Genomic DNA, 26,703 nt, shown 5'->3' with positions numbered 1-26,703 from the left:
CAGTACAAAGTAAAACAACTCTAGGAATCTGGGTGCTTTACAGGATCCGTAGATAAGGTCAATCTAGCTTCTGGTCTCAGTGAGATTACACAAGAAAATGCCTCCATTCTATAAAAGGGGTTTGGGGTTCAGTTTTTATCTTAGATGGCATAGAGCTTGTGGTAAGTTCTGTTAACATGGTCAATGTAGGAAAGCAAGGTGGTAATATCGGAAAGAAAAAATGACCGGAAGATCCCCCTTTCAAGAGACAGCATTTCTATATTGTAGAAATATTTTCTGTCCACACCCTTCAATAATAGAGGGGCCCATGGGCCAAAGCCTTCTTGAAATGGAACTAATTTTAATGGTGAAACCAAGCCAGGTGCTCAGTAGAAATTCAGCCACAAGAGCAGCAGTGACTAAGCTTTCAGGTCTAGCCATGCAGCCACACTGTGATTGTGATTTGAAAGTACCAAACCTCCTATTGGACTGATGAGACCACATGCTCTGCCGGTTCGTCCTCAGTCTCGTGTTCGTATTTTTTTAGCTTCTCACTTGAGGGCTAGAGAGAAACGTGCAGTATCTACCAAGCAGAAGTAGGCTAACTTTTTTTTAGTCAAGAAACTGCCCTGAGTGGTCTCAGGAGAGACCTGACATTTATAGGTCCAGCTGCCTGTCAAGTTTTAGTGTCTCTGAAGTTACCTTTGAAAAAGTTAAAACTTCCAACTATGACAACAACCCTTTTGCTATAATTCAGCAATGTCTCAGAAAGGAAATAATCATGATTCTCTTGAAATATCGTTCTGTCAGGAGTGTTTACTATATTTGGTAAAATTGTATTAAACCTTAAAACAGAAAGAAATGCTCCTTAAGAGGGACCCTTCTAAGAATGATGCTTTAGGGGATGTTACCAGTTTGCACACTGATCTGAAAAATGATGTCCATTTTCCACAGAACACTCCTATCCCTGGTACTTACCACTTGAAAACTTTCATTGAGGAATCCTTATTAAATCCAGTGATAGCAACCTACAATTTTAAAAACGAAGGAAGGAAAAAACCACCTCTTGTGCAAAGAAATGATCCGGTACTAAATGACCTTCCTCTGTACGCACCTCCTGACTTCTTGGACTTGTTAAAGAAGCAAATGGCTACTTACTCTTTTAAAGACAAACCTCGGGCAAGCCCCAGCACGCTGGTTTACAAAGATCAGGTAAGTGCTACTAGCAGCTCGGTTTTTGTGGGAAAGCTACCAAGAGCCCCTGAGGAAAATAGTCTGTGTACTTTGAGTGCATCTTCCCCGGGAGAAATTGAAAACCTTTAGGATGCCTTATTGCCTATAGAAATCAAACAAGGTCTGCCTAATTTGCAAGTATGTCCAGCAGGATTTTCCCCTGTGAGGCCTCCTTAACCCAGGAGAGTACATGGGGAGAAACTGTTGCCTCTCAGGCACTCTTGGCAGGATTCCCCTGACCTGGGGAGCTTCTGGAATCTTATCTGTGATGGGGCCATACTTCTGTTCCCTCAAGCAGTTTATACAGTGCGCACCTTCTTCTTCTTCTTTTAAAGAGAAAATTTTTCCAGTAAGTAGTGCCCTTTAATTAGAGTGTGGATATAACCGGATACCATAGGGAAAGTTTTAAAAAAATGTCTTATAGAAACGAGCACTGTGGTACCCGGAAGGTCAGATTCTACTCTGCTCCACCAGTTCATTCATAACATTGGTAATCGCGAGAGCACTGCTGCGCTTACATGCCAGGCTAGGTTCTGTGCAGGGAGGATGTTCCTGACTGGGGAGTATTTGAGTAACAATACAAGAGCAAATATATCAAGCGCTAAAATAAATAGCATGGCAGGAAATGCCAGGGGGGTTTCAGTGTAGGCTGGGTTGAAAAGCTGGAAGGCTCCCTGGATTAAGTAGGACCCAAGCCGGACCTTGAATAATACATGACATTTATGTGGCTCTTACTAGCTTACTGTGAGCTTCCACACGTACTCTCTTAGTTGTTCTTCCCCAGCATTCTGAAATAGGCGGAACAGATGTTATCCCCATTCTGTATGTGAAAACCAAGGTGAGTAGATACTAAGTCACTCGTTGAGAGTCACGTAGCAGATAAAAGTAGGTGAGGCGGTACTTTTAACTGAGGGTTTCTGAGCCCACATCTGGTGCTTTTTCCAGTGTGCCCCTGGCTCCGAACGAGGGGCAGAGTTTGGATGGTTGGATCCAGAGTAGGTGTTTCAAGGGAGGGGCACAACTTTGTGAACGGCCTCTTCCAGGCTGGCAGATGCAGAGTTGTGACTTGGCCTTTGAGACTTGGGACTTTAGGCCTCCCATTTATTAAAGATTTTTTTTAAATGATTTTATTTATTCATTTGAGAGAGTGGTAGAGGGAGAGAGCACGAGTTGAAGAGGGTCAGAGGGAGAAGCAGACTGCCCGCTGAGTGGGGAGCCCAGTGTGGGCTTGATCCTGGGACTCTGGGATCACGACCTGGGCTGAGGGCAGACACTTAACCAAGTGAGCCACCCAGGCACCCAAAGATTTTTTGTAATTCGTGAGAGAGAGAGGGCACACAAGCAGCGGGGAGGATCAGAGAGAGAGGGGTGCCTGACTCGGGGCTCGATCCCAGGACTCTAGGATCATGACCTGAGCAGACGCTTAACTGACTGAGCCACCCAGGTGCCCCTGGGCCTCCCATTTATAAAGAAGCCAGTAATGGTATCAACCCCTACAACTTTATCAGAATATTGTTGTGATAACCTGAGAAGAAATGCATTGCAACTGGAATTTGAATTAAATACAAGGGCTGTGGTTGTGAAGATGGACAAGAAATTTTCATCAGGATGAGCACATCATAACCAACATGTAAACCCTTGCTACTGCTTTGCAAATTATAGCTTTGAAACAGGACAGAGTGATAAATGTTCATTGGGTAAATCTTATCCTGTTTGCTTCAGTGGATGAATACAAACACTAAATTATGCTGGGACTTTTATGGCTTGGTATCGGGTAACCACGCTACATGTGAAATCATTCTGCCACCTCCAGTGCAAAATCATTCTTCCTCATTCTGCACCACTGTTTACTGCCCTTCTGCTTCCTCTCTTCTTGCTGTTAGGGGTTGTTGAGAGTAGGCCAAGGCCCACTGCCGAAAGGAAAAAACACAGAAGGTTGGCATTAGGCAAAATCTAAAGCTTTAAAAGACCATAAGATTTTGGCTTACCCAGAGGGGGGATAACACCTGAAAACATACTCTTTCTGTTTCTTTCTTTTTCCTCTCTCCCCCCCACCTCCCCCAAAGGATTGTGCTGTAGAAAGTGGAAGAATTAAATGTTTTCCTAATTTTCTGTTTCAAAGGGTATACGATAATGTTCCCAGGAGGAGAGAGAGTCAGATGTAACATTATTTACACCACCAATAAAATTCGCAATTCTGGTTTTTTAAAAGCAGAGCTCAGTAAAATAATAATTTGAATCTGAGGTAGATAGAGTATCCATTGTTGTTATTTATTAACACAGAACAACATTCTCCAGCTTCACGATTTTTAATAGAACAGTCACTTTATACCCCCTTAGTGCTGCTTTTTATTTGTAAGGAAGTTTTTGCTATTTTCAACACCTTTATTCTGAAGCATGTAACTCACTGGAGAATCTATATCAAAGACTCCTATCAGATGTGTGTGTGTGTGTATATGTGTGTGTATATGTGTATATGTGTGTGTATATGTGTATATGTGTGTGTGTATACTCATCTATGTCTGGCTCTTTCCAAAGACTATTTGAAATGGCCGTACAATGTTTACAATAATTTGTATTTATTTTCGAGGAGTAATAGGTTTTTATTGTAGGACATGTGTACACATGTGGGGCCGTGTCTCTCCCTAGCGTTATGAGCTGCTCTGGACCTGGTTGCCATCCTCCACTAGCTCCTGGATTCCTCCCCGTCATTGCTGGATGATTTTAGCTCCTTTGTGCCCCCACTCTCTCCACTGCGCCTGTCATGGTTTCAGTGCACCTATACGTGATCGTCCAACAATCTGGCTTTTCAGTTTCGTGAATTCTCCTTTGCGCCACTCACTCTTTAGAGTTGTTTTGTTTGGTTGGGTTTTTTGGCTTTTTTTTTTTTTTTTTTTACATTCCTTAGAGTTTTTCTTTTTTTTTTTTTTTAAAGATTTTATTTTATTTATTCGACAGAGATAGAGACAGCCAGCGAGAGAGGGAACACAAGCAGGGGGAGTGGGAGAGGAAGAAGCAGGCTCATAGCAGAAGAGCCTGATGTGGGGCTCGATCCCATAACGCCGGGATCACGCCCTGAGCCGAAGGCAGACGCTTAACCGCTGTGCCACCCAGGCGCCCCCCTTAGAGTTTTTCAAGACCAATCATTTCAGTCCTCCATAATCTTAACGGCATGCAACCCGTTCTTATCACCCTCTCCCAATCTTCTATTTCCCTTACCCTAGAACCCTAGCCCCAACAATTTTTCTGTCCTCCCAATCCCTAATCCATGGATCCTACCTCCTTTTTCACTGCCTCTGACTTTCTGATGTTTTCCTTCCTTGCAGAGCTGCAGATCCTAGTCACTCAGAGTTTCTCCCTGCATACGCCGACAGTCCCTTGACCGGGTGGCTCATCTTACCTGTCTGGCAAGGCCATCACACTGATTAAGTCCAAGTCTCTGGGAACTTGATCCCTGCATCCATGCAGCTGAATGACTGGTCTCCTTTTAAATTCTTCACCTTGCCTGGCACTGAATGGACATCCCTAGTGTGTTTTCTCTGCCACTCTTGTAGGTGGCTTTATCTCACATCTCCCCTCTTTCCAAAGCCCCAAGTCCTCCTCCTCAGTCCTCCCTGTTCTCTCTTCTCACCTCCTTCAGCCCCTTCTCCCTGACCTCTTCATGTTGGAGTGCCCCTAGGCCCTCACACCTCTTCCCCTTCTACACTCACTCCCTTGGTGTTCTCATTCAGTCCCAAGGCTTTGGATACCATCTATTTGTTTGAGATTTCCAAATTTATATCTCCTTGACTTGTATATCCAACTGCCTTTTTGACTTCTGCACTTGTAGGTCTAATTCAGGGTTTCTCAGCATTGGCACTATTGACATTTTGGATGGGATTTTTTTTTTTAAGATTTTATTTATTTGACAGAGAAAGACATGGCAAGAGAGGGAACAGAAGCAGGGGGAGTGGGAGAGGGAGAAGCAGGCTTCCCACTGAGCAGGGAGCCTGATGCAGGGCTTGATCCCAGGACCCTGGGATCGTGACCTGAGCCAAAGGCAGAAGCTTAATGACTGAGCCACCCAGGCGCCCCTGGATGGGATAATTCTTTGTTGTGGGGGCTGTTCTGAGCTTTGTAGGATGTCCAGCAGCATTCCTGGATAATTAGATGCCGTTAGCTAAGTAAATGTCATTAGCAGTCCCCCCTCCCAGTTGTAACAACCCAAACTGTCTCCAGACATTGCCAAATGTTCCCTGGGGGTGGGCGTGGGGGGAATATAACCAACCAAACAACCAACCAACCAACCAACTGACCTCCTTCCTGATTGAGAACCTTTGTGACAGTGGGTGTGGTTGTTCTCAGGGTCCACAGGTTTATTGTGAACTGGCTTCATTCTCTTCCTGCCCTGGCCTCCTGGCTGCTTCTTGAGCTTGCCACTGCACCCTGGAGTCTTTGCACTGGATCTTCCTTCTTCTGGAGCACTCTTATTCCAGATATCTGCATGGCTCACTCCATCCCCTTCTTCAGGTCTTTCTTCAAGTGTCACCTTCTCAATGAGACCCATTTAAATTGGCCATCTGACACTCCTGCCCTTCCCTACCCTGTCCTTCTTATTTTTTCTTCAGCACCTGTAGCCATCAATACACTCTGTAATTTACTTGTACTTTGCATTCATTATTTGTGGTCTGTTTGCCCCCATGAGCATGAAGCTTCATGAGGACATGAATATTAATTTGTTTTGCTTGCGGTTACGTCTTTGCCTCTAGAACAGTATCTGGTGATTAATGTGTGTTGAATGTGGAATGAATGAATGATTGCCCAACTATCTGATATCTGACTAGGCTTTACTCTATTTGTTTCCTTTGATGTGTGATTTTCTTTGTGTAGTATTGTTCACTGTTCCTCAAAACTTATTTTCATGAACCCTAAGACCTAAGATGACAGTGTTTTCCTTCAGAGAAGGCTTGCTTTTGGTTCTGCTGATACTTGGGGGAGCTACCAATCTGATGCCACTTGAAATGACTGCTTACGTGTTCTTGGATCGCTCCAGTAATGGGAATTTGGATTGGAATCCATGAAAGGGACCAGCCCATGGTTACACTCTCTCAATGTGGATTTCTTCCCCCTTTTCCAGTTCTGCTTAGCACCAAGGCAACTCTGCCTACAGACCCCGAGCAGTGGGTGATATGGGAGGGCTTACTTACAGGAAGTGCTCTTTCAGGGTCTCTAATTCCTGTGGGTAGGATTCCCATTAGATCACCATCATTAATGGGCCCAGGCTTTGACCTCTGGATCCTTGTAACACTCTGAAGTTCCCTCAAATGCAGCTCTGTTCTTCTGCTGAGTTTAGTCTGGACCAGCAAATAGCCTCTGGGCAAAACTTGGCCACATACCTCTCTGGCTTCTTGCTATGTCTTGCTTTGAGGTTCTTATAATTCCTTATTATCTGGTTAGCAATTTCATATCATTTTAAAAACTCTTGTTGGTTTGCTTTTAATATTTTATTCCTCATTTTTGGTAGTTGTGTGCCGTGGGAAGGTTTACCATCCAAACAACCTAGCTCGCCATTAATAGAAATCAGACCTTTTTTTTTCCCCTTAGAAAGATACTGTAAATCTTTTCCACACCATTATGTATTCTCTTCCCTCATTTTAAATAGCTGCATAGTTTCCTACTGGATGGGCATATCCTCATGTACTCATTCATTTTCTGCTATTAGTCACAGAGTGGAATTGTTGGGGAAAGGTATGCAGGTGTCTAAGTCTTTGGAGATGCATTGCCAAAATGCTCTTACAGAAAAATTGTGCCATCCTGCAACTCTCTCTTGCAGAGTAGAATAAATCCGGTAGCACTTTACATCCACTGTTTATGTTTTCAACTAAAAACATGGATCAAATGACTTAAATGGGAAATTTTAAAGTATAAACTTGAACTCAGTATGCTAGGGGAACTTCTGAACAACCCGAAGTCAGCTACGCGTGTGCCAGAGTCTCCCGACAATGAACAGGAAAGAGAGAAGATAGTGACTCTGCCCCTGTCTGTAGCCAGTGAGTCAGTAACTGTGTGGCTTCAACACTTTTGTATCAAAGGGTAAAAATGAGTCATGTTCTCTCTCCTTTTTTTTTTAATTTAAATTTTAGATAGTTAGCATACAGTGCAATATTGGTTTCTGGAATAGAGTCATGTTCTCTTATAATCCAATTGAAATAGATAGTCTAGTTTAAAAATGAAGAAAGGATATGACTAGCAATTGACAAAGAGACATACCAGTTACTAAAAAAAACAAAAGCACAAAGTGATGCTTGGCTTCAACTGATAATTAAATAGTTACAAAGGAACAAAAGCAGCTAGACACAGTTCTTTTGCCTGTCAGATGATCAACAATTTAAGTTTGATGATACCCGTTATTGGCAAAGAGTGTACAGAAACAGATATTCTCACACACTGTTTGTATAATACAAATTGTTGTGAGTATTTTGGAGGGTAATTTGGTAATTCCTAGCAGATTTAAATGTACATAGGAAGGGATGCCTGGGTGGCTCAGTTAGTTAAGCATCTGCCTTTGGCTCAGGTCATGATTCCTGGGTCCTGGGATCAAGTCCCACATCTGGCTCCTTGCTCAGCGGGGAGCCTGTTTCTCCCTCTGCCGGCTGCTCCCCTGCTTGTGTTCTTGCTCTCTCTCTCTGACAAATAAATAAATAAAATCTTTTAAAAAATGCACATAATAAGTGATTCCACTGTCAGGAATTTACCCTACAAATGGTCTTACAAAAGTACAGTGAGATACTATATACAATACCGCAGCATGTTTTATAATTTTATTTAACCAGACGACTAATTATATAATGGTCCATCCATACAGTGGATGGTATACTGTACAACCATTAAAAATAATGAGGTAAATCTATATGTGTTGATATGGAAACATCTCCAAGATATATATGACTAAATGAAAATACTCAAGGAACAGACCTGTATGTGTAGCATAATCCCGTTTGTATGAATGAAAACAAATATACCTATATATGATGCTAAATGCATCCTTTCTTTTCTTGAGAGTTACTTAAGCAATCATTAACAGTGGCTTCCATTCGAGAAGTAAAGGGTTAGGTAGGGGGCAAGGAGACTTACCTGTTATTTTTTTCTTTCTATAGACTTTGAATGTAACGCAAGCGATGTTCTTTTCAATCATGCTCATTTGTAAAGAAATCCAAATTTTTTCCAACATTTCTTCTATTTTATCTCATTACAGTTTCCATTTTAAAACGTCTCTTATTTACTTCCCAGGTTGGGAACATTTCAATGAAAATCAGAAACAAAACTTAAAATTGCTTCAAACTTCTGTCCAGATTGGCTTTAGCCTTGGAAGATGAAGCTCCCGTGAAAGGAAACAAGTTTGGCGATTCTGCTTCTCTCCACCCCCAGATCAGAATGTGGTCAGGCTGGAAAGGCACCCCTAAGTGCCATTTTATTTTAATTTTTTAAAAGATTTATTTATTTTTATTTTAGAGAGAGAGTGGGGGTGGGGAGGAAGAGAGAGAATCCCAAGCAGACTCTGCTGAGCACAGAGCCTGATGTAGGGCTGCCTCTCACCACCCTGAGATCATGACGAGTTGAAATCAAGAGTCAGATGCTTAGCCGACTGCGCCACCCAGGCGCTCCTCATTGTGCGTTTAAATAAAAAACGTGGCGGCCCTCAGAGTTGGCCCATTTTGCAAATATTTTTTGAGGTTGAGCTCTCAAAGAGTACCTGCAAGGCAAAGCGATACTTGTCACATGCAAATATGTCAAGAGAGTGGCCAGTGAAAATAAATTTTGAAAAATGGATTCAGAGGCTTGTCTCAGGGACTGGGACCCACTGATAGTTCTTAGTTCATTTGGAGCTGATGAAAAGTACAGGGTACTGGCAAAACTAAGGACAATATCATAGCTAGTATGAGGCAGGCTTCTTTTTGAGAAAGTCCTGTGTCATCTTATTTCTCAGAACCAAATGTGAGTAGTGAATCAGTGATGCTTTCATATGACATAAGAGACTTTACTTCTCAGAGAGAAGGTACATTTGATGAAATTTCTACCAATAGCGCCTAAAAATATTGCACCTACCAGCCCATTTGCTGCATTCACCTTATGATTATTCTCCTAGGGCTTCTAAAGGGACGAAAAATCTGTTTCCTTCCATCCCACCTATTTATGGATCCAGGTGTTCAGAATATTGTCATACCAAAGACCGAATAAGGAGAGTTGGAGGTTTTCACTTATTCCAGTTTTCTGACATTGAGGGTGCTGATACAACACAGCTGAATTAAGTATCCATGCTAGTATCATCCTGCTGTATTTTACGGCTCCGAGATATCGCTAGATTTCTGAATGCCTAATCAACACGGACTGAAACAATTAGCTAGAGTCAGGTATTATTATGGACTCATTGTCTAGATTCTCTGAGTCTTACATTACAAATGAAGAACTGAGAAGCATATGTAGGACTTAGGAAAGTGTGTGTGTGTGTGTATATATATATATGTACATATATACACATGCACATATACATTCTTTTTCATATATATGTGTGTGTATATATATTCCATTAGACCCAAGGATAATGGAGCCACCGAGATAGTTTGCAACAAGTTCAACAATGTGCAGAGAAACAGTCTCCTAAGTGAGTCTCTATTTAAGACTATGGGAAAAAAATCAGCCCTCTGTCAGCTATATTAAATAGCAAAGAATGGCCAGTGCAAGTAAAATAGGACAAATAGAGAAGCTATGGGTAACCAATATTTCTTTCTAGATTAATGCTCAGAGTTTTTTCATGAGTACTTTATTACATAAATCTTTTGTGATTGCTGAGTATAGAACAAACAGCAGCTTAAGTTTTTTTTTTTTCCACTTTTCACTTCTCTTTCTTATTTCTTCTCCTGTGTATGTGTGTGTATGTGCTTGAGAGAGAGAGAGTGAGAGCACAAGAGCAATGAGCATTAAACTATATGCACAGTTTAAATAGAAAGCAAGTATCCATGTAACCATCATCAAAATCAAGAATAAAATGCTATGGCCCCTAAGAAGGCCGCTTGCTTAAAATACATTCCTGTGCTCCCATGGTGTGATTAAACAAACAAACTCACGTTTCTTTGGTGTTTATTATGTCTAGTGACTATTAACAAGGCACAGGTGCATCAGGACAATGTATTTCATCACAAAATCTGTATTTACTGTTATCACTGTATCCACGAAAAGCTTCCTCTGCGATCAAAATTGTATTAATATGTGAAAGACAGCTGTGGGGTAAAATATAATAGCTGAACTTCCAATGTGGCAGATAATGCCAGGATATGGATGCCTCATTTTCAGCAAAGGCAGTGTTGTATCTTTTAAATCTGATTTTAAAATAATAGGGGCTGGGGGAGATTGTTCACTTCAAGGAAGCCTTCTTCCCAGGATTTTGTAATACAACTCCTTCCTGCCAGCTCCTTCAACATAGGAAGTTCCGGAGGTCGGGGCAGTCTTCTTTCTCCTGGCTTCTGGTTCTCCTTCCTTCTCTTCCTCCCCTCTGTCACAGTCCCACTCTGTGCAAACCGGTTCCCGACACTCCCTTACCTCACATGCTTCTGGGCTAATATCTATAGATCCAGAGACAATGGAGCCACCCAGGTACTTTGCAACAAGTTTGGCAGTGGGCAGAGAGACAATCTCTTCTGCAACATTCCTCCTTAAAATGCCCTCCGTGGCCCCCTGGAGGAAGTCCTGCCTTCCCTAAAACCCCACTCCAATTTCAGTCTTTGCCATCCTCAAACCACTCAGGTGGATTTATTTATTTAATTATTGCCCCCTGGCTTTATTGAGATATGATTGGCAAGTGAAATTGCATCTATTTAAGGTGTACATGAGGATTTTATATTTGTACGCATCGTGTGAGGCACCTGGGTGGCTCAGTCAGTTGATTTTGGCTCAGGTCATGCGCTCAGGGTCGTGGGATCGAGCCCTGCAGTGGGCTCTCCCTCTCCCTCTGTCTCTCCCGCACCCCAAAGAAAAAGAATCTATATCTGTATGTATTGTGAAATGATTACGACGTCAGGTTAATTAACACATCCATCACTTCTCATAGCTACTATTTTGTGTATGTGTGGTGAGGACACATAAGATCTACTCTCTTGACAGTTTTCAAGCATCCAATAAGTATCACTCTAGTCACCATGCTGTACATTATTATTATTATTTTTTAAAGATTTTATTTATTTATTCGACAGAGATAGAGACAGCCAGCGAGAGAGGGAACACAAGCAGGGGCAGTGGGAGAGGAAGAAGCAGGCTCGTAGCAGAGGAGCCCGATGTGGGGCTCGATCCCATAACGCCGGGATCACGCCCTGAGCCGAAGGCAGACGCTTAACCGCTGTGCCACCCAGGCGCCCCTCCAGTCTGTCTTTTATAATTTTATTAATCGTACTTTATATTAGAATTGTTTATGTACGTGCCTTCTCACTCCTGCTGGCCAGAGACCATATCTCTCTTACCGTTGTATTCCCCACCACACCTAGCAGTACTTTACTCACAGAGCGGGCTCACCAAATGGTAGTTGAATGGATTTTTTAAATCTAGTACATTTAAAATATGATCAATTGTACAGCATTTTTCTATGCATCATCTCAGGCACACTATCATAAAATGTACTCTGAAAAGGGAATATTTGTTGACTGTTTTGAAAGCTCCATCTTTGAAAATGTACTTTTTCCACTATTAAGATCGAGAATAAGTTATATAATGCTATATGGTCATAAAGGATTATGAATGACAGGTAATAAGATAAAGTGAGCTTAAGACCTGTATTAATCTATTTTTGGTGTCCTTGTCCATTCTATGTAGTCAGTTAAGCTTTCACCAGGGCAATATGATCTACTTCCTGCACCAGTTCCCAAGCACGCTTCCAGGTAATTATATACTTATTAAGTTGCTTTTAATAATTTCACTCATGCCTTTTTATTTACATACTTAACCAATACTAATGCTTTTAAACCTTATTTATGCCCATCATTTCTAGATTAGCATTTTTAAATATTTAGGGAGAGATAGGGAAGAAGTTAACAAAGTTCCCACATTAAAAAAATAGATTTAGAACATCGTCTTTTTTTTTTTTAATATAGGAGCTTCGTATTTCGTTCTACAGTTCAAAGATTTCCAACAAGCTGCTTCACTCCTGTAAGTATATTGTAGACAATTAACTCGTGATGAATTTTGTGTTTAAAATATGCAGTAGTTCATTTTGATATATCAAGATTAACATTTTGTTCACTGTAGAAGATAAGCAAATGATTAATGTAATTGATTTAAGATACTTAAAGTATATCTGAAGATATACCAGAGATTTCAAGGTAAGTAACCCATTTGTGTCAAGTTACAGAAGAAAAATAAAAGCTCCTTTCCTTTCTGTAGGTCTTGACTAATATCACCTTCTCGGTGAAGTCATCCCTAGTCACCTGTTCAGAATTTCCTGTGCCCCCTTCCTTGGTTAATTTTTCTCCACAGTGCTCATCACTGTCCAATACACTACACTCAGACATTAGTTTATCCTGTTTTATCTGTCCCCCCTACTGGAATGTAAGCTTCATGAAGGTGGGGACTTTTGTCCGGTTTTGTCCTGTATATGTAATACCTAGAAAAATGGCTAGCACATGGTATTTATTGATGAAATTAATCAAATCAGAGATATTCAATAGATCATTGTATTAACAACAAAAAGGGAAAGTATCTCTGGTTTCTTTCAAAATGCCTTCCTGTTTCTACAGATTTCCAAATATATGTCCATGTGTTTTGATAAAAATGAACTCCTTTAGGTAATTAACTGGTAGGATGCCAAAAAACAAATAATTACATAAACATTTTGAAGGATTAAGGAAATATGAAATTATTTTGGGGTGGTTTGATGGGCTTGAGTTACTTATTTGTAACTAGAAACCCCGGGGGAGAAAGACATACAGTGAACATCTGAAAGAGGAATTTAGATAACAGAGTTCAGAAACAGACCCTAGACTATATAAGGTTTTTATATTTGATAAAGATGGTATGACAAATCAGTAGGGAAAGGAAGAGAATATTTTATGCTGGGAATTGATTAAATAACTTAGAAATTAAGTTAGATTCTTCCTACCACATATTAAAATAAATTCCATATTGATGAAAGAATTAAATGAAGCATAAAACCAGAAGAAAATAAATTAGCCTATATCTAATTTTAGGATAAGACAGATTTTCTGAGATCAGAGCAGTGGGTGAACTGCAAAGGAGAAGTATTTGATTTGATTACACAACATTTAACATTTCTTGTATATCAGAAGACCAACTGTAAACAAAGCTAACAGGCAAGTGCAAATTCGGAAAAGTTATTTTCCACATACGTGGCAGATAAAGGGCTAATGGCCTTATTTAAACTTCTCTTAGCAATCTAGAGGAAAAACATCAATAGAAAATTAAAAGAGGTGAAGGCCAGGATTGGGCCATTCATATAACAAGAAGTTCAGATAGCCAACAAAGGTGAAGAAATTTTGATCCCACGAACAAGTGTGAGAAACTAAAAGGCTAACTGAAAACTTTCTCTATGTGGGTGGTGTGCTGGGCTGAATAATGGCCCCAAAGATGTGGCCATGTCCTAATTCTTAGAGCCTGTGAGTGTTACCTTGTGTGGCAGAAACTGCCTTGCCCACGTGATTATGGGAAGGATCTTGAGATGGGGAGATTGTCCTGGATTCTCCGGTGGGCCCTAAATGCAGTCACAAGTGTCCTTATAAGAGGGAGGCAGGTGGAGATTTGAGAAGGGAGAGAAGGCAGTGTGGTCACAGAGGCAAAGGTGGGAGTGATGCCACCACAAGCCAAGGAAGGTGGCCGTCCCCAGAAGCTGGAAGAGGCAAGGACAGACTCTCCCCTAGAGCCTCCAGAGGGAGCAGCACCCCCAGTGACACTGATGTCAGACTTCTGGCCTCCAGAATTATGAGAGAATAAAATTCTGTTGTTTTAAGCTACCAAATTTACAGAAATTTGTCACTGCAGGCACAAGACATTGATACAGGTGGGGATTATGTCCAGTGGATTTCACAGTGGTTTGATGGGAGGAGGACATGGTTTTTCCTTTGGGTATCCCTAGGCTCTTTCTCTCGCACATGTCAGTAGCTGCAAAATGACTCCTCGGACTCTGGCTCAGTGTACAGATCAGGGCTTCGGGAATGGGCCAGTTGCCGGTGTTCTGGGAGCTGAGTCAGGGAAGAGCTGGGGGTGTCACTGTTTGGTGTGTGGAGAAGTTCACTTAATTCCTGTTTCTGGTAAAGTGCCTGGGGCTCCTGTGTCCAGTTGTCTGGAACAGTCTCCCCAGAAATGCACCCCGCCCCACCCGGATGCAGGAAAGGGGGGAGGTAGAGGGACCTGGAGAGAAGAGGTCTACCAGTCTTCCTGCTTTCAGCCCCCACCTCTCCATTCCCACCTCACAGGGGCCTCATGCCTAAAATTCCTGACCTTCTCTTGGGTTCTGTGGAGCAAATCAGCCTGCACCCCTAGCAGCTTCAGCTGTCTCCACTGTGCCATATGAGGTCCCATTCCTCCAGGTGGCTTCCTGTCTTCCCCCAATATGTTCTCTCTGTTGGCTGTTGTCTCTTCTCTTGGCTGTGTGTGTGTGTGTGTGTGTGTGTGTGTGTGTGTGTATGTGTGTAGAATGGGAGGTGGATAGTTATGCCTTTCTTATTTGATGGGAGGAATGGAAATAGATGCCTATGTGTAGTTGGCTTTGGCAGCAAGCAGTCAAGACACCTGGATTTTTTTTCCCCCTGGGTAATAACTCTGTTTCCCTTGAAATATATGCTTTAAATGAATGCTGTGAGCTGATAATGATTTGTTTACTATTAGTAAGGAAGGACTCAATCAAAAATAAGTTGATTTTAGTTCAGGTTAGGCGTCCTGGACAAGCAGCCTGGGATGTGAAATAGCACAAGCCAGTTGATTCTGACAGTTTTTGCCTTCGTTCTCATTGCTTTTATGGAGACAAGATTTTTCGAGATCCTTATTCTGCCATTTTCATTGATGTCACCTCATCCATTCTATTTTATAAATAAAAGTGATTCACTGATTTGGAACATCCTGTCCTTCAACAAAGTGAAAAGAATACTTTCATGGAAAATGTTCTAAGACAAAGAAATAGCCCAGGGCTGTGATTCATGTCTGTCTTAAACATGCATTCCCAGAGCAGAATGTGGCTTTGGTTTAGATCTACAAACTTGTAAACTGCAGAAAGCAAACTCGTTTGATCCCACCAGTGGGACGTGGTGATGCGCTGTGTGAATATGGTACAGAAATACTGCTTACTGTTCTCAAACCTTTTTGAGATAAATGCAGTAATCTTCAGGCCATTATAATATGCCACTTAACCTTTATCCGAAAATCTAATTGGATTGATTTTATCATTCAGTTTTATTGCTCTAGAAATTAACAGTATAATCACAGAACTGTTAAGGACTTTTAGAACTGGGAGAAACTTTATAAATGAGCTACTGTTGACCCTTGAACAACACGGATTTGAACTGTGTGGGCCCACATATATGTAGGTTTTTTTCAGTAAATACAGTATAGTACTGTAAATGTATTTTCTCTTTCTTATAATCACCTTAATATTTTTCTATAGCTTATGTTATTTTAAGTGTACAGTATATAATCCATACAACATATAAAACACATGCTAATCCGCTATATATGTTATGGGTAAGGCTTTCAGTCAACAATAGGCTATTAGTAGTTAAGTTTTAGGGGAGTGTGAAGTTATACGTGGATTTTCCACTGCTCGGGGGCTGGTGCTCCTAACCCCCACGCAAGGGTCAACTGTACCTATTAGGGTTGGCTTTGATGATGATAGCCACCATCATTCATTGAGTGTTTTCTGGTGTGGCTGCATTTAATCCTCGGAGCAACTTGGTGGGTTAGTATTTCACCTCTACTTCACAGGTCAGGAAATGAAAGTAGTTTACAGAGGTCACATGGCCATTTAGGAAGTGGAGCCGTGACTTAGACCCTGTCTCTGGTGACCTCCAAACCTGGGCTCTGAGCTGTGCTGCCTAGTGCGTGAGCATGATCAAGTGACTTGCTTAGTGCCTTTGGACATTTAGAGCTGGTCCAGGGTCAAATCCAAGTGGCAGACATTGTGTTGTCTCTGGTGTCACCATTCCTCACTGATGACTAAGGCTTGTTCATGGGCCCAGGTTGGCCGGCTTGACCTTTTTTGCAGAAGGATGAGTTCACATGCTGGAGGCTTCTCTCTCCTGGGAGGGCCATCTACCAGCCTGCCTGGTAGGCCCTGATCGTCTAAGATCTTACAATGGGTGGATGCAGCTTAGGCTCCAGCTGGGAGACTTGCTACACTGGCTTTTCTTAATTGGCCATATTTTTTCCCTGGGACATCTTTAGGGTGTTAGAACTTTTAGTCTTTTCTCAGCAAAGCCTCTTTGTAAAAAGCTGGACTCAACTGAGTCTAGCTGACTTCAATAGAAGTTCTTTCATCTGCTCTACACATCTCTTTTGGGGGGCAGTGTGTGTAAGGCCCTATGCTAGGTAGCTATTGTTGAGTATTCAATGGCAAATGAGACATTTTATCAGTGTTCTCCCTTCCCTCTCGAAGGGCAAAGACACACTAAAGTCAATAACCCAACCAAGGTGTGCCCATACAAGCACACAGAAACTTACACAGATGAAATGAGAGTCCGGGATTCAATGCATGTGACACAATGCATGTGTCTGACTAGCGTGAGACCAAATGGCTTGGCACACACAAGTTGAAACGTGGCACCCAAAATTAGACACGGATGACTCAAGTTTAATATTATCTGTTGATAGAAGCACATGTACCTTCTTCCTTCTGAGAGCCATCTCCAGAACTTTCTGATACATTCCCTGGTAAGCTTCTTAGCAAGTGCTGACTCCAGGCTGAGGAAGGAGATAAGGGCAGCAGTGAAGAAAAGGCTTGAATGAGGAAAGGGACACCCATCCTTGTCCCTTCAGAGCCTGTATCCGAAGCCAGACTCAAAGAAACCAAAGTGCTAGTGTGCTCTCAGGCTTTGGATCCAAAGGTTTTCCACAAGGCATTTATTAGTTGAGGGGGCCAGAAGGGAAAGTTGGATTTATACCTCCCCACCCTTTGCAGAAATGCCTGAAACTCTGTAGTAGGGATTTTTTTTTTAAAGGTTTTATTTTTAAGGAATCTCTAGACCCAATGTGGGGCTCGAACTCACAACCCCTGAAATCAAGAGTCACATGCTCTACCAATTGAGCCAGCCAGGCGCCCTCATAGTAAGGAATTTGATATGAGACCCTAAGATCTGAGACATGAGACATGTGCCACTCTTAATTTAACTGTAGAAAAATCTTTTAGAGGGATTTCTCCTTTTCACAAGTCCTCTTTTAAATGCAAAAGCTCTTAGAAGGAGAAATATATTGATCCAATTCATACTAAGGAATTAGTGACCCCATCCTCCAGGAATATAGATGAGATGACAAGGATTAGGATACCTGGGGTAAAGGAAAGGAACTGAAAAGAGGGAGAATTGTACGAAGGGGTTCCAGTTTTTAGATATTTATATCATTAACTGTTCTGTGCACAAAACATGTGTTATACTTTTTGACATTAACCTCAAGATAATTCCATAAAAGAGGGTGCCTGGGTGGCTCACTTGGTTAAGCATCTGCCTTCAGCTCAGGTCATGATCCCAGGGTCCTGGGATCGAGCCCACATCGGGCTCCCTCCTGAGCAGGGAGCCTGGAGCCTGCTTCTCCCTCTCCCTCTCCCTCTGCTTGCCGTTCCCCTGGCTTGTGCTCTCTCTGTCTCTCTCTGGCAAATAAATAAATAAAATCTTTAAAAAAAAAAAAAGATGATTCCATAAAAGAACCTACAAAATAAAGAAAAATAAAATTCACAAAGAGTTGCTATGTTGGGAATTTTTACAGACATGTTCCTTATAAAATAGGTAAGTGTTGATTCTTACGAAAGGATCCCACTTTGACATAATTGAAGTAGCACAGTCTCAGAACAAATCTACAAGAATGAGTGTTAAATAGTGGCGCCGGGTGGCTCAGTCAGTTAAGCGTCTGCCTCTGGCTCAGGTCATGATCCCAGGGTCCTGGATCGAGCCCCGCATCATTGGGCTCCCCACTCAGCGGGAAGCCTGCTTCTTCCTCTCCCTCTGCCTGAGGCTCCCCCTGCTTGTGCTCGCTCTGTCAAATAAATAAATAAATAAAATCTTAAAAAAAAAAAAAAGAATGAATGTTAAATAGATCGAGTTCCTGTTTATGTGGAATATTTGCATATCAATTTGAATATCCTTGCTTTATGTAATTATGGTCATGATAGCTATTTGAATTTAAAGTTTATATCTTCTATTCTAAAAGTAATACATGATTTCCTGCTCAGTATGGCAAATTGGCCATACATCAGTCTCTTCTCACTCTCAAATCCCAATAAAATGGTAGTGAAAGAATAAATAAATCTGCATGGATAAAGAGAAGAAAAGGGAAACGTTGGCAGACAAAAGATGTCAACAATTTTTGGACAAAGTAGAGGAAGCCATGGGCTAAAAAGCAGGCAGGGGGTGGTCCAGAAGAGAACGGAGCCTGTTTGTCCCTTAGACCTGCAGGGAGTCTCAGGACTTAGGGGAGAGGTAAGGTGAGGCATAGGGAATTAGTTGAACACCAAGGAATTAATTGAAATTGTACATACAGAGTAATTTAAGTCTGGGGCTCCCTTTCCTCTCCTAATGTAAAATGCTGGCCTTTGGACATTTGCCCCTCAAGCAAAACAATAGACTTTATCCTCTAGAAAAATTCAATGAGCTTAGAGGAAAGAGAACTATATTCTGACACTTAGGGATCCCCAGGAAAAAGACTGGCTCACCATTCAGTTGCCTGATCTCGACATATCCCAGCCACATACCTAAGCTTTGCAAGTGTGAAAAGCCTGTAACATGAATGAGAGGTGGAAATAAACAGACAGAAGGATGGAAACCTGGTTGAAAAACAGAACGGCAGGGAGTAGAGGGAAGATTTTTAAAAAATCTACTTAGTATCCACAGAGGAAAAAGGGAAAATTATTTTCAACTTAGAAGTCTGTGTTCAGCCAAACAATCAATTGTGAAGACAAAGACATTTTCCAACATGCAAGAACTCATAAAAATTGCCTTCTGAATACCCTTTTTAAAGATGCCACTGGTGATAAAAGACAGCAAAACAAAAGAGTAATCCAGAGGGAGGGAGGCATGGAAACTAGGACAAAGTGGGTCCAGACTGGGAGAGCAGTTAAAAGATGTTCCAGGTGGACCACCATGCAGCAGGCTGAGGGAGCAACCAATCCATATTGAGAAAGAAACTAAAGAACTCCGGAAGGAATGTTTCTAAGGGAAAAAGGATTTAAGAACAGCTGATATGATGGGAATAATAAAAAAGAATATGTATAGCAAAATGTGCAAGTAAAAAACAAGGCACCTAATTAACCGCAGTTTATAAAACAAAAGAGTATCTAAGAAAAGAAATTCTATGATGTAATTTGGCTCTGCAAGGAATAATATTTATTTGGTAAACATTGCTTGGGGATTTAAGATACTACTTTGGGGGCACCTGGGTGGCTCAGCTGGTTAAGCATCCGGCTCTTGATTTCGGTTCAGGTCATGATCTCAGGGTCCTGGGATCAAGCCCGGAGTCAGGCTCTGTGCTCAGTGGGGAGTCTGCTTGAGGTTTCTCTCTCTCCCTCTGTGCCTGCCCCTCCCCCTGCTTGCTCGCTCTCTTTCCCTCTCTCTAAAATAAACAAATATATCTTTAAAAAAATTTAAAATGCTACTTTGAAAAAAAAGAAAATAAAATGCTACTTTGAGTGGATGAGGAGAGAGGAATAGTGGAGAGGGCAAATGCCATATCTTCATTCATTCCAGGAGGCCATCAATAGATAATTTCTAAAATATAAATTAAGAAATAACAATATAAACATACTATTTAGTGATAAGGTAACTTCTTTTTTTTAAAGATTTTATTCGAGAGAGAGTGTGTGCATGCTCGTGTACACACACGCACACACACACACACACACACACACACGCATGCATGAGTGGGTGGAGGGGCAGAGGCAGAGGGACAAGCAGACTCCCCACTGAGCAGGGAGCCCAATGCTGGGCTGGATCCCAGGACCCTGAGATCATGACCTGAGCCAAAGGCAGACGCTTAACCAACTGAGTCAACCAGGTGCCCCAGTTCTGATTGATTTTTAAAACTATATTTCTCAATAAATTTAATAAAATGTCTTGAAATTTGAGTAAAAACATAAAAATTTAAAGTTAGAGTAAAAATAAATGAATAAATTATGGATAATTTGGAAAATATAGAAAATTATGTTTAAGAATTTTGTCCTTGTTCATATGCAACCATTAATGTTAATTTTCTCCTTTTTTCTCTGCAATTTTAAAAATAGTTGTGATCATGGTAAGCAACAATTTTATATCCTTTTTTTTACTTAGCACGTTTCACTTTCATATTATTACAAATCCCTTTAAACTTTATTTTCACTAGGTAAATAATCAACTTATCAGATAATAATTTATTCAACCATCCCCCTCCCCTTTTTTTTTAAGTAGGCTCCTCACCCAGCATGGAGATCAAGAGTCAGATGCTTAACCCACTGAGCCACCCAGGTGCCCCTCAACCATTCCCCTCTCGATGGCTAACTTGTTTTCAATTATTTCATATACAGGAGTCTTCAGTATCCAAGTATAACTTGAGCCACAAAAAAGACCTAGTAAAGTGAACCCACGTTAAGTAGAATCAAAATCTCAAAGTAGTCAATAATGTTTGATTTGGTCTTTCCTTAAAAAAAATTGAACTAAAAACTAGGAAAATATCCTATAATTGCAACTATGTATTAATTCCTAAGTTAAAAAGGAGGCTGTGTTTAGTTTTTCTGACACTATCTTATGATAGTATAGTGACATCCTTCACATAGTGTTGGACATTCCAGTGAAATCACAGATGACACATTTTAGAAAAAATATTATTTGAAGTGTCATCACTTTTCCCAAGGGCAGTTCCTCTGACATTTGAAATCATTCTTTACTGAAGTGCCAATACTATAACAATCCTTGTCATCATCTCTTTTTTGTCGTTAGCTAATTTAACTTTGCTGGATCCTCACTGGGCAATGAAAGCCTTTTCCCGTGATTTCGGCACTTTTCCATCATTTTCATCAACTTCATGAAATCTTGGAATTTTGGGTAAAATTTGCATTTTCATTTTGAATTGGATTGGCATTTTATTTGTAACGTATTATTAAATATCATTTAATGATGACAGAGAAAAACTGCCTTACAAAGACACTGATCTGTCTTCAGTGGTGGATGCCAGTGTTAAGTAGGGAGAGATGCTTGAATAGGATATAATTTTGTAAGAGGTCAGTTTATTGGAGAATTCTTCTGTATTATGACAACTTTGTTTACGTTCACAACTTTGTTATGCAAAGATAATGGTACCAAATACTCCGATCAAGAGACTAATGCTAACATAAAACTCAACGCATAAAATCTTTTCTAAGTTTTAGCATCATTTTTTATGGGTTATCACAAGTGGTGTTTACTAGAGATGATCTACAGCTTCTTCGTCTAGATTGCCAAACCTTTTTAAAAAGTATTACATTCATTTACACCTTACCAGCAATCAAGGGAGTGACCATGTCATTAAATTTGCATAAATTTTGTTTATCTTTAATTAAAAAAATATTTAACTAGATACTAAAAGCATGGTACCTCATTATTTTAGTTTAATCGGCAGGATCTGAGACTATACATTCTAGTTATTTGTTAATCAGTGATTTGTGGTCCTTCCTGCATACTTTCTGGTCAGTCTTTACCCAGTTATCTATTGGGTGGAGTTTTAATATTCTTTTTTGTTGATTTGTATAAACGCTAGAGTGATAAGATATTAACCCTTGTATTTGCAGAAGCTTTTTGGGGATTTTGCCTTTTCCTTCTGTGTTTTTCTATAGAGAGAAGTTGAAAGTGTAAAATGTTTATGTCATCAAGTTAAAGAGTTTGTCATCACCTCCTGGAATATAAGTTCCATGAGAGGGCGATTGTCTTATTCATCAATGCCCAGAGCCCAGTACAGAGCTCAGACAATGTGTTGAATGAATGAATGAATGAATGAATGAAATCTATCTTTTCCACCACTTAAAAAATTCCCTCCAGACACATGTTCACTTTAATTTTCTTTCATGTATTTGACATTTTGATTTTTTTAAAAAACTTACAATTCTTTGATTCTTCTGAAATGTGTTTTGTGTACGGTTGCATGGTAAAGTTGTGGTGTCATTTGAGCCCTGCTGACTTCGGACAGGTCGCCTCATTGTTGGTATACCTGAGACCTACAATCACCAGAAATCTGACCTGCAGAGCTGGTGCAATAGAGTATGACCTATAGACATCCACTGAGTCACTCTAAACCTTTTGAGAACGAGGCAAGTTATAAAAGATGGATACATACAGGTGTGCATCTCCTCCTCCTTTCTTTCCATCATCTGTGAAAAGTAGCCCATTGGAGATTTGTTAATCATTCATGCATAAAATCTCCAGGAGCAGCCAGTTAAAAGACAAGTAAATTACCATGTGAATGCATAGCAGATCACTACATGATTTTTTAGTTGTAAAAAGTACATTAACTCTGGATTTGAAGATCCTCTAGGATCATAAGTGTCTGAAGGCCTCTCAGTGTGGAGGAGCTGTTCTGCCTTGTTAAAAAACACAGCCTCTTGGGCACTCAGTGGGTGGCTCAGTGGGTTAAGCATCCGACTCTTGATTTTGGCTCAGGTCATGATCTCCTATTGGTGAGATCAAGCTCTGCGTCAGGCTCCGTGCTCAGCAGGGAGTCTGCTTGGGATTCTCTCGCTCTCTCCCTCTCCCTTTGCCCTTCCCCTCCCCATGTACACGTTCTCTCTCTCTCAAATAATTAAATACATCTTTAAAAAATAAACAAAAAAACAAAACAACAACAACAACAAAACCCCATAGTCTTCTTGTTTGCGTCAAGGATTCAGTTGGTGAATTACATTTCGTCCCCAAAGTGTAGGTAGCTCTCAAGAGAAGCTGTTGGTAAGGAGTTTGTTGGGTTGGAAAATGGTTGTTAATCTTCAGATTACCAATGTAAGGTTGTATACTCATGGGCTATTTCAGTTATTGTTGAAGTAGTAATAATTGGTTATGGATTGGCACAAACGTTTTGTCCATAGTAAAGACACTGAGGAGGATATTTATGAGCATTTGGAATAGATGCCTGGAGACATGGTCTACCATAAATAAAAAGGGCCTTTTTGCACCCATAAAATGAATTGTATTGGCAACTTCTGCCAACTTTTAGCACCTTGGTAATAATGACCAAGCCCCACAAATCCCAAGACCTAAAGGTACAGCTGCTTCATAGTGGATTGTTTTAAAGAGGAGAAGACTGCAACAAATCCTGGTCATTCTTAGCCAAGGGAATTGGACAAAGTAAAACTTGTCATTTGTGGTTTCTCCTCCCTTTACGCTTCCCTTTAATTGATTTAATTGCTCTCATAAATGACCCAAATAAATCTCTTGACCTACCAAAAAATTGCATGGATTTTGTTCCCTCTTGAATGTGTTACCAAGTGTGGGCATGAAGGGTATCAGAGATTCTGCACAACTTCTTTGAACATATAGGGGACACTGATGACTATTTAATACGACCACTAGGATAAAGAGGACTAAGGAAGATTCTGTTTCTCAGATCTTTTCTCCCCAGTGTCTACCTGGCATGTGGACCCAGTGCTTCTCTTACGTCTTCCTGGTGGCGGTGTACACGATATAACCCCTGGAAAGACAGTTGGGCAGTACGTTGTCTTGTGGCCTGCTGATTCCATTTCGAGAAAACCCTCCTAAAGGAATAATCTTACATACAGAAATATTCATCTATATAAAGATATCATGAAGGGATTACTTATAATAGCAAGATAACAACAGCAGCAGTGTAGGAAAAATTATGTGTATAGAGAACAGGAAATGCACCAAAATCCGTTTAGTGGCTATGCTGAGGTGCTGTGATTAAGGGTGGTGGTTTACTTGCTTTCTTTTCCATTGCTTTTATAGTTTTTCAAAATATAAGTTTTAGAAGTCAGAAAAGAGGCAGGGTACTTGGGTGGCTCAGTCGGTTGAGCGACAGATTCTTGATTTCGGCTTAGGTCACAATCTCAGGGTGGTGAGATCAAGCCTGGCATCGGGCTGGCGCTCAGCATAGAGCCTCCCTGGGATTCTTTTTCTCCCTCTCCCTCTGCCCCTCCCCCCACTCATGTGCGAGCCTGCTCTCTCTGTTAAAAAAAAAAAAAAGTCAGAAAAGAGGTAGTGTTTAAAAAAAGAAAAAGAAAAAAAAGGGGTAGTAGTGTTTGAGGAAAAGAACTATCAAAATGGTCAACATAAAAATATTTTGTTACTTAAATAAAAATAGCACCACTTACTACTGCTTAATTAGGACCCAGTCCTTCACATGATTTAGGGCTTCCAGTGATTTGCTGAGCAGATTCTTTACAGTTATTAATTCTCACAGTTGTATATAAAGTGAAAAACAAGTCATGCACACCTTTCCTGACAGTAGGAATAAAATCTTACAATGTCAGACGAAAATGAGTTTCTTTTATTTGATGTCAGAAATATTTCAAGATGTTTCTGTATTTCTTAAAACCTGACAAGCCTATAAAGAATAAGGAAAGGATTAGATAAACAGGAAAGCGTCTGTACAGATAGGAATGAGCGTTATATGATTTGTCTGTTTCAGTCACATTTCATAGCAGTTTGAACAGGGGATTGCAGATCTGTGCCATACTCTCTGTATTAAAACTAGCACTCTGAAAGAATGCTGAATCATTCCAGCTGCTTTTGCATTTACGAAATTAGTTCAATTAAAAACTAAGCTGATAGTTTAAAATTCCACAAGGAACAGAAAAATAATTAGTAAACATGGTCAGATTGCATCAAGCCAAACACAAATTGATTTCTGCTTGAATGGAATCTGCAAGATGATGAAAGCGGGTCCCAGTCTCAGTCTCCTCAAAGATGAGTTCACTTGTAGGTAACATTTTTGGAAAAATATAACCTTTTAAATATAGCTACAGATGTACTAGGATTTTTTTTTAATGAAAAGATATCCTGGCAGTTTTTCTTTTTAAAAAAGTGTGTGCAACTTTTCCAGTGGTCTTCACACCAGCAGAGTCATATATATCCCTGTTAGGCTGTGAGCGTAAAGAATTTTCTGGTCTCCTTTCTCTTAACAATATCTTGACTGGGAACAGGAAAAAGAACGTAATAGGTAGGATTTTTTTTTCAGTTGCAAGTGACAGAAGCTCATCCTGGACTGGCCTAAGCAAACAATTAAAACATAAAAGTGGGATGGAATTTATTGGCGCACACGGCCTCTGGGACTTTCGCCGCTGATTTACCGTCCTCCAGCCTTTGGGCACGCTTTGTTTATGAGCTGGGCAAGAGGGGCTACAAGCAGTCCCAGGTGCACACCTGCCTGCCTAGCCCCTGAGTGTGAAAATGCAGGCTCTTTGGATTGGCCAGGTGACAGTCACGTGTCTGCCCTGGGCCAATCGCCGTGACCAGGAGTGGCTGGCTTTGCCGAAGTTCCCGCGGGTCCGGAGTACCGCCTTAGATTTCCAACGCTGGTGGGGCCCCAGGGTCATCTAGAAAAGGGAGGATGAGCCAGTGAACACCGCAGCAATGCTGAATCGCCTGGGGGTCCCCGGCATGTGCATTCCTGTAAACGCTGCATTTGCATGGTGGGCAGGTTTGTGTTGTCCGCCCACAGGGCCCCTCCCGGGAACCCCAGACTGCCGTGGCTTCTCTCTCGGGGGAAATGAACAGTACCGAGCTACACTTACGAGGTACGGTCAATTCCTAATTTCGCAAATGTGAATAACTTTTGGCCTGAACGTTTTGCGTCTACCCTGTTCAACAGCATGCATGTCTCCCTTCTTTCTCCTGTGAACTTGTAGACCTACAGAGAATTCTAGAATTTCGTGAATTGAGGACGCTCTGCCACAGGCCTCCTCCTGAATTTCCGGAGAGGCAGTTCCCGCTTCTCTCTGTGCCCACCTCCATGCAGGATTCTACTGTCCCTGCTGGGGCACCTGTTTTCTTTTTTGGGCAATGTATTCCAGCCGTTACACGCATGTGGCCAAATTTTGGGGAGATCATTTTTACCACCCCATCTAATAATTTCAGTTTATGTTGCTTATTACTTGTGTTTTACATGTGTTTAGATAGACATTTGGGGCCACACATTTTATTTCTGACCTTTTCTCTCTTCAAGGATGATTCATTGAAAGTTGTGCCTAGGGTCAATGGGGCAGACTATGTGCAAGGTGTGCCCTCTCACATGCTGTCCCATAGCATCCTCTATGCCGCTTTGTGTCATATGCCATGCATTTGTCATGTTTTTTTTTGCGTGGCACAT

General features: G+C 41.1%; 1 protein-coding gene across 2 annotated transcripts in view; it reads left to right on the top strand.

Moving 5' to 3' along the window:
- Positions 1-26,703, top strand: part of STPG4 (sperm-tail PG-rich repeat containing 4) — a 39,896-nt gene that overhangs the window by 5,249 nt on the left and 7,944 nt on the right. The window contains exons 2-4 of one of the 2 annotated variants that reach the window (XM_026486377.4): positions 934-1,191; positions 12,052-12,116; positions 12,330-12,384. In XM_026486377.4, coding sequence (XP_026342162.3) covers positions 934-1,191; positions 12,052-12,116; positions 12,330-12,384 — 378 coding nt within the window. Of the gene's footprint in view, positions 1-933; positions 1,192-12,051; positions 12,117-12,329; positions 12,400-26,703 lie in introns of those variants that run through there. The other variant, XM_057309236.1, reaches the window with a different exon arrangement.

Source organism: Ursus arctos, unplaced genomic scaffold (assembly GCF_023065955.2).
Source record: "Ursus arctos isolate Adak ecotype North America unplaced genomic scaffold, UrsArc2.0 scaffold_8, whole genome shotgun sequence".
Classification (NCBI taxonomy): Eukaryota; Metazoa; Chordata; class Mammalia; order Carnivora; family Ursidae; genus Ursus; species Ursus arctos.
Note: the sequence above shows the minus strand (reverse complement) of the source record. Positions and strands in the feature narration are given on the sequence as shown.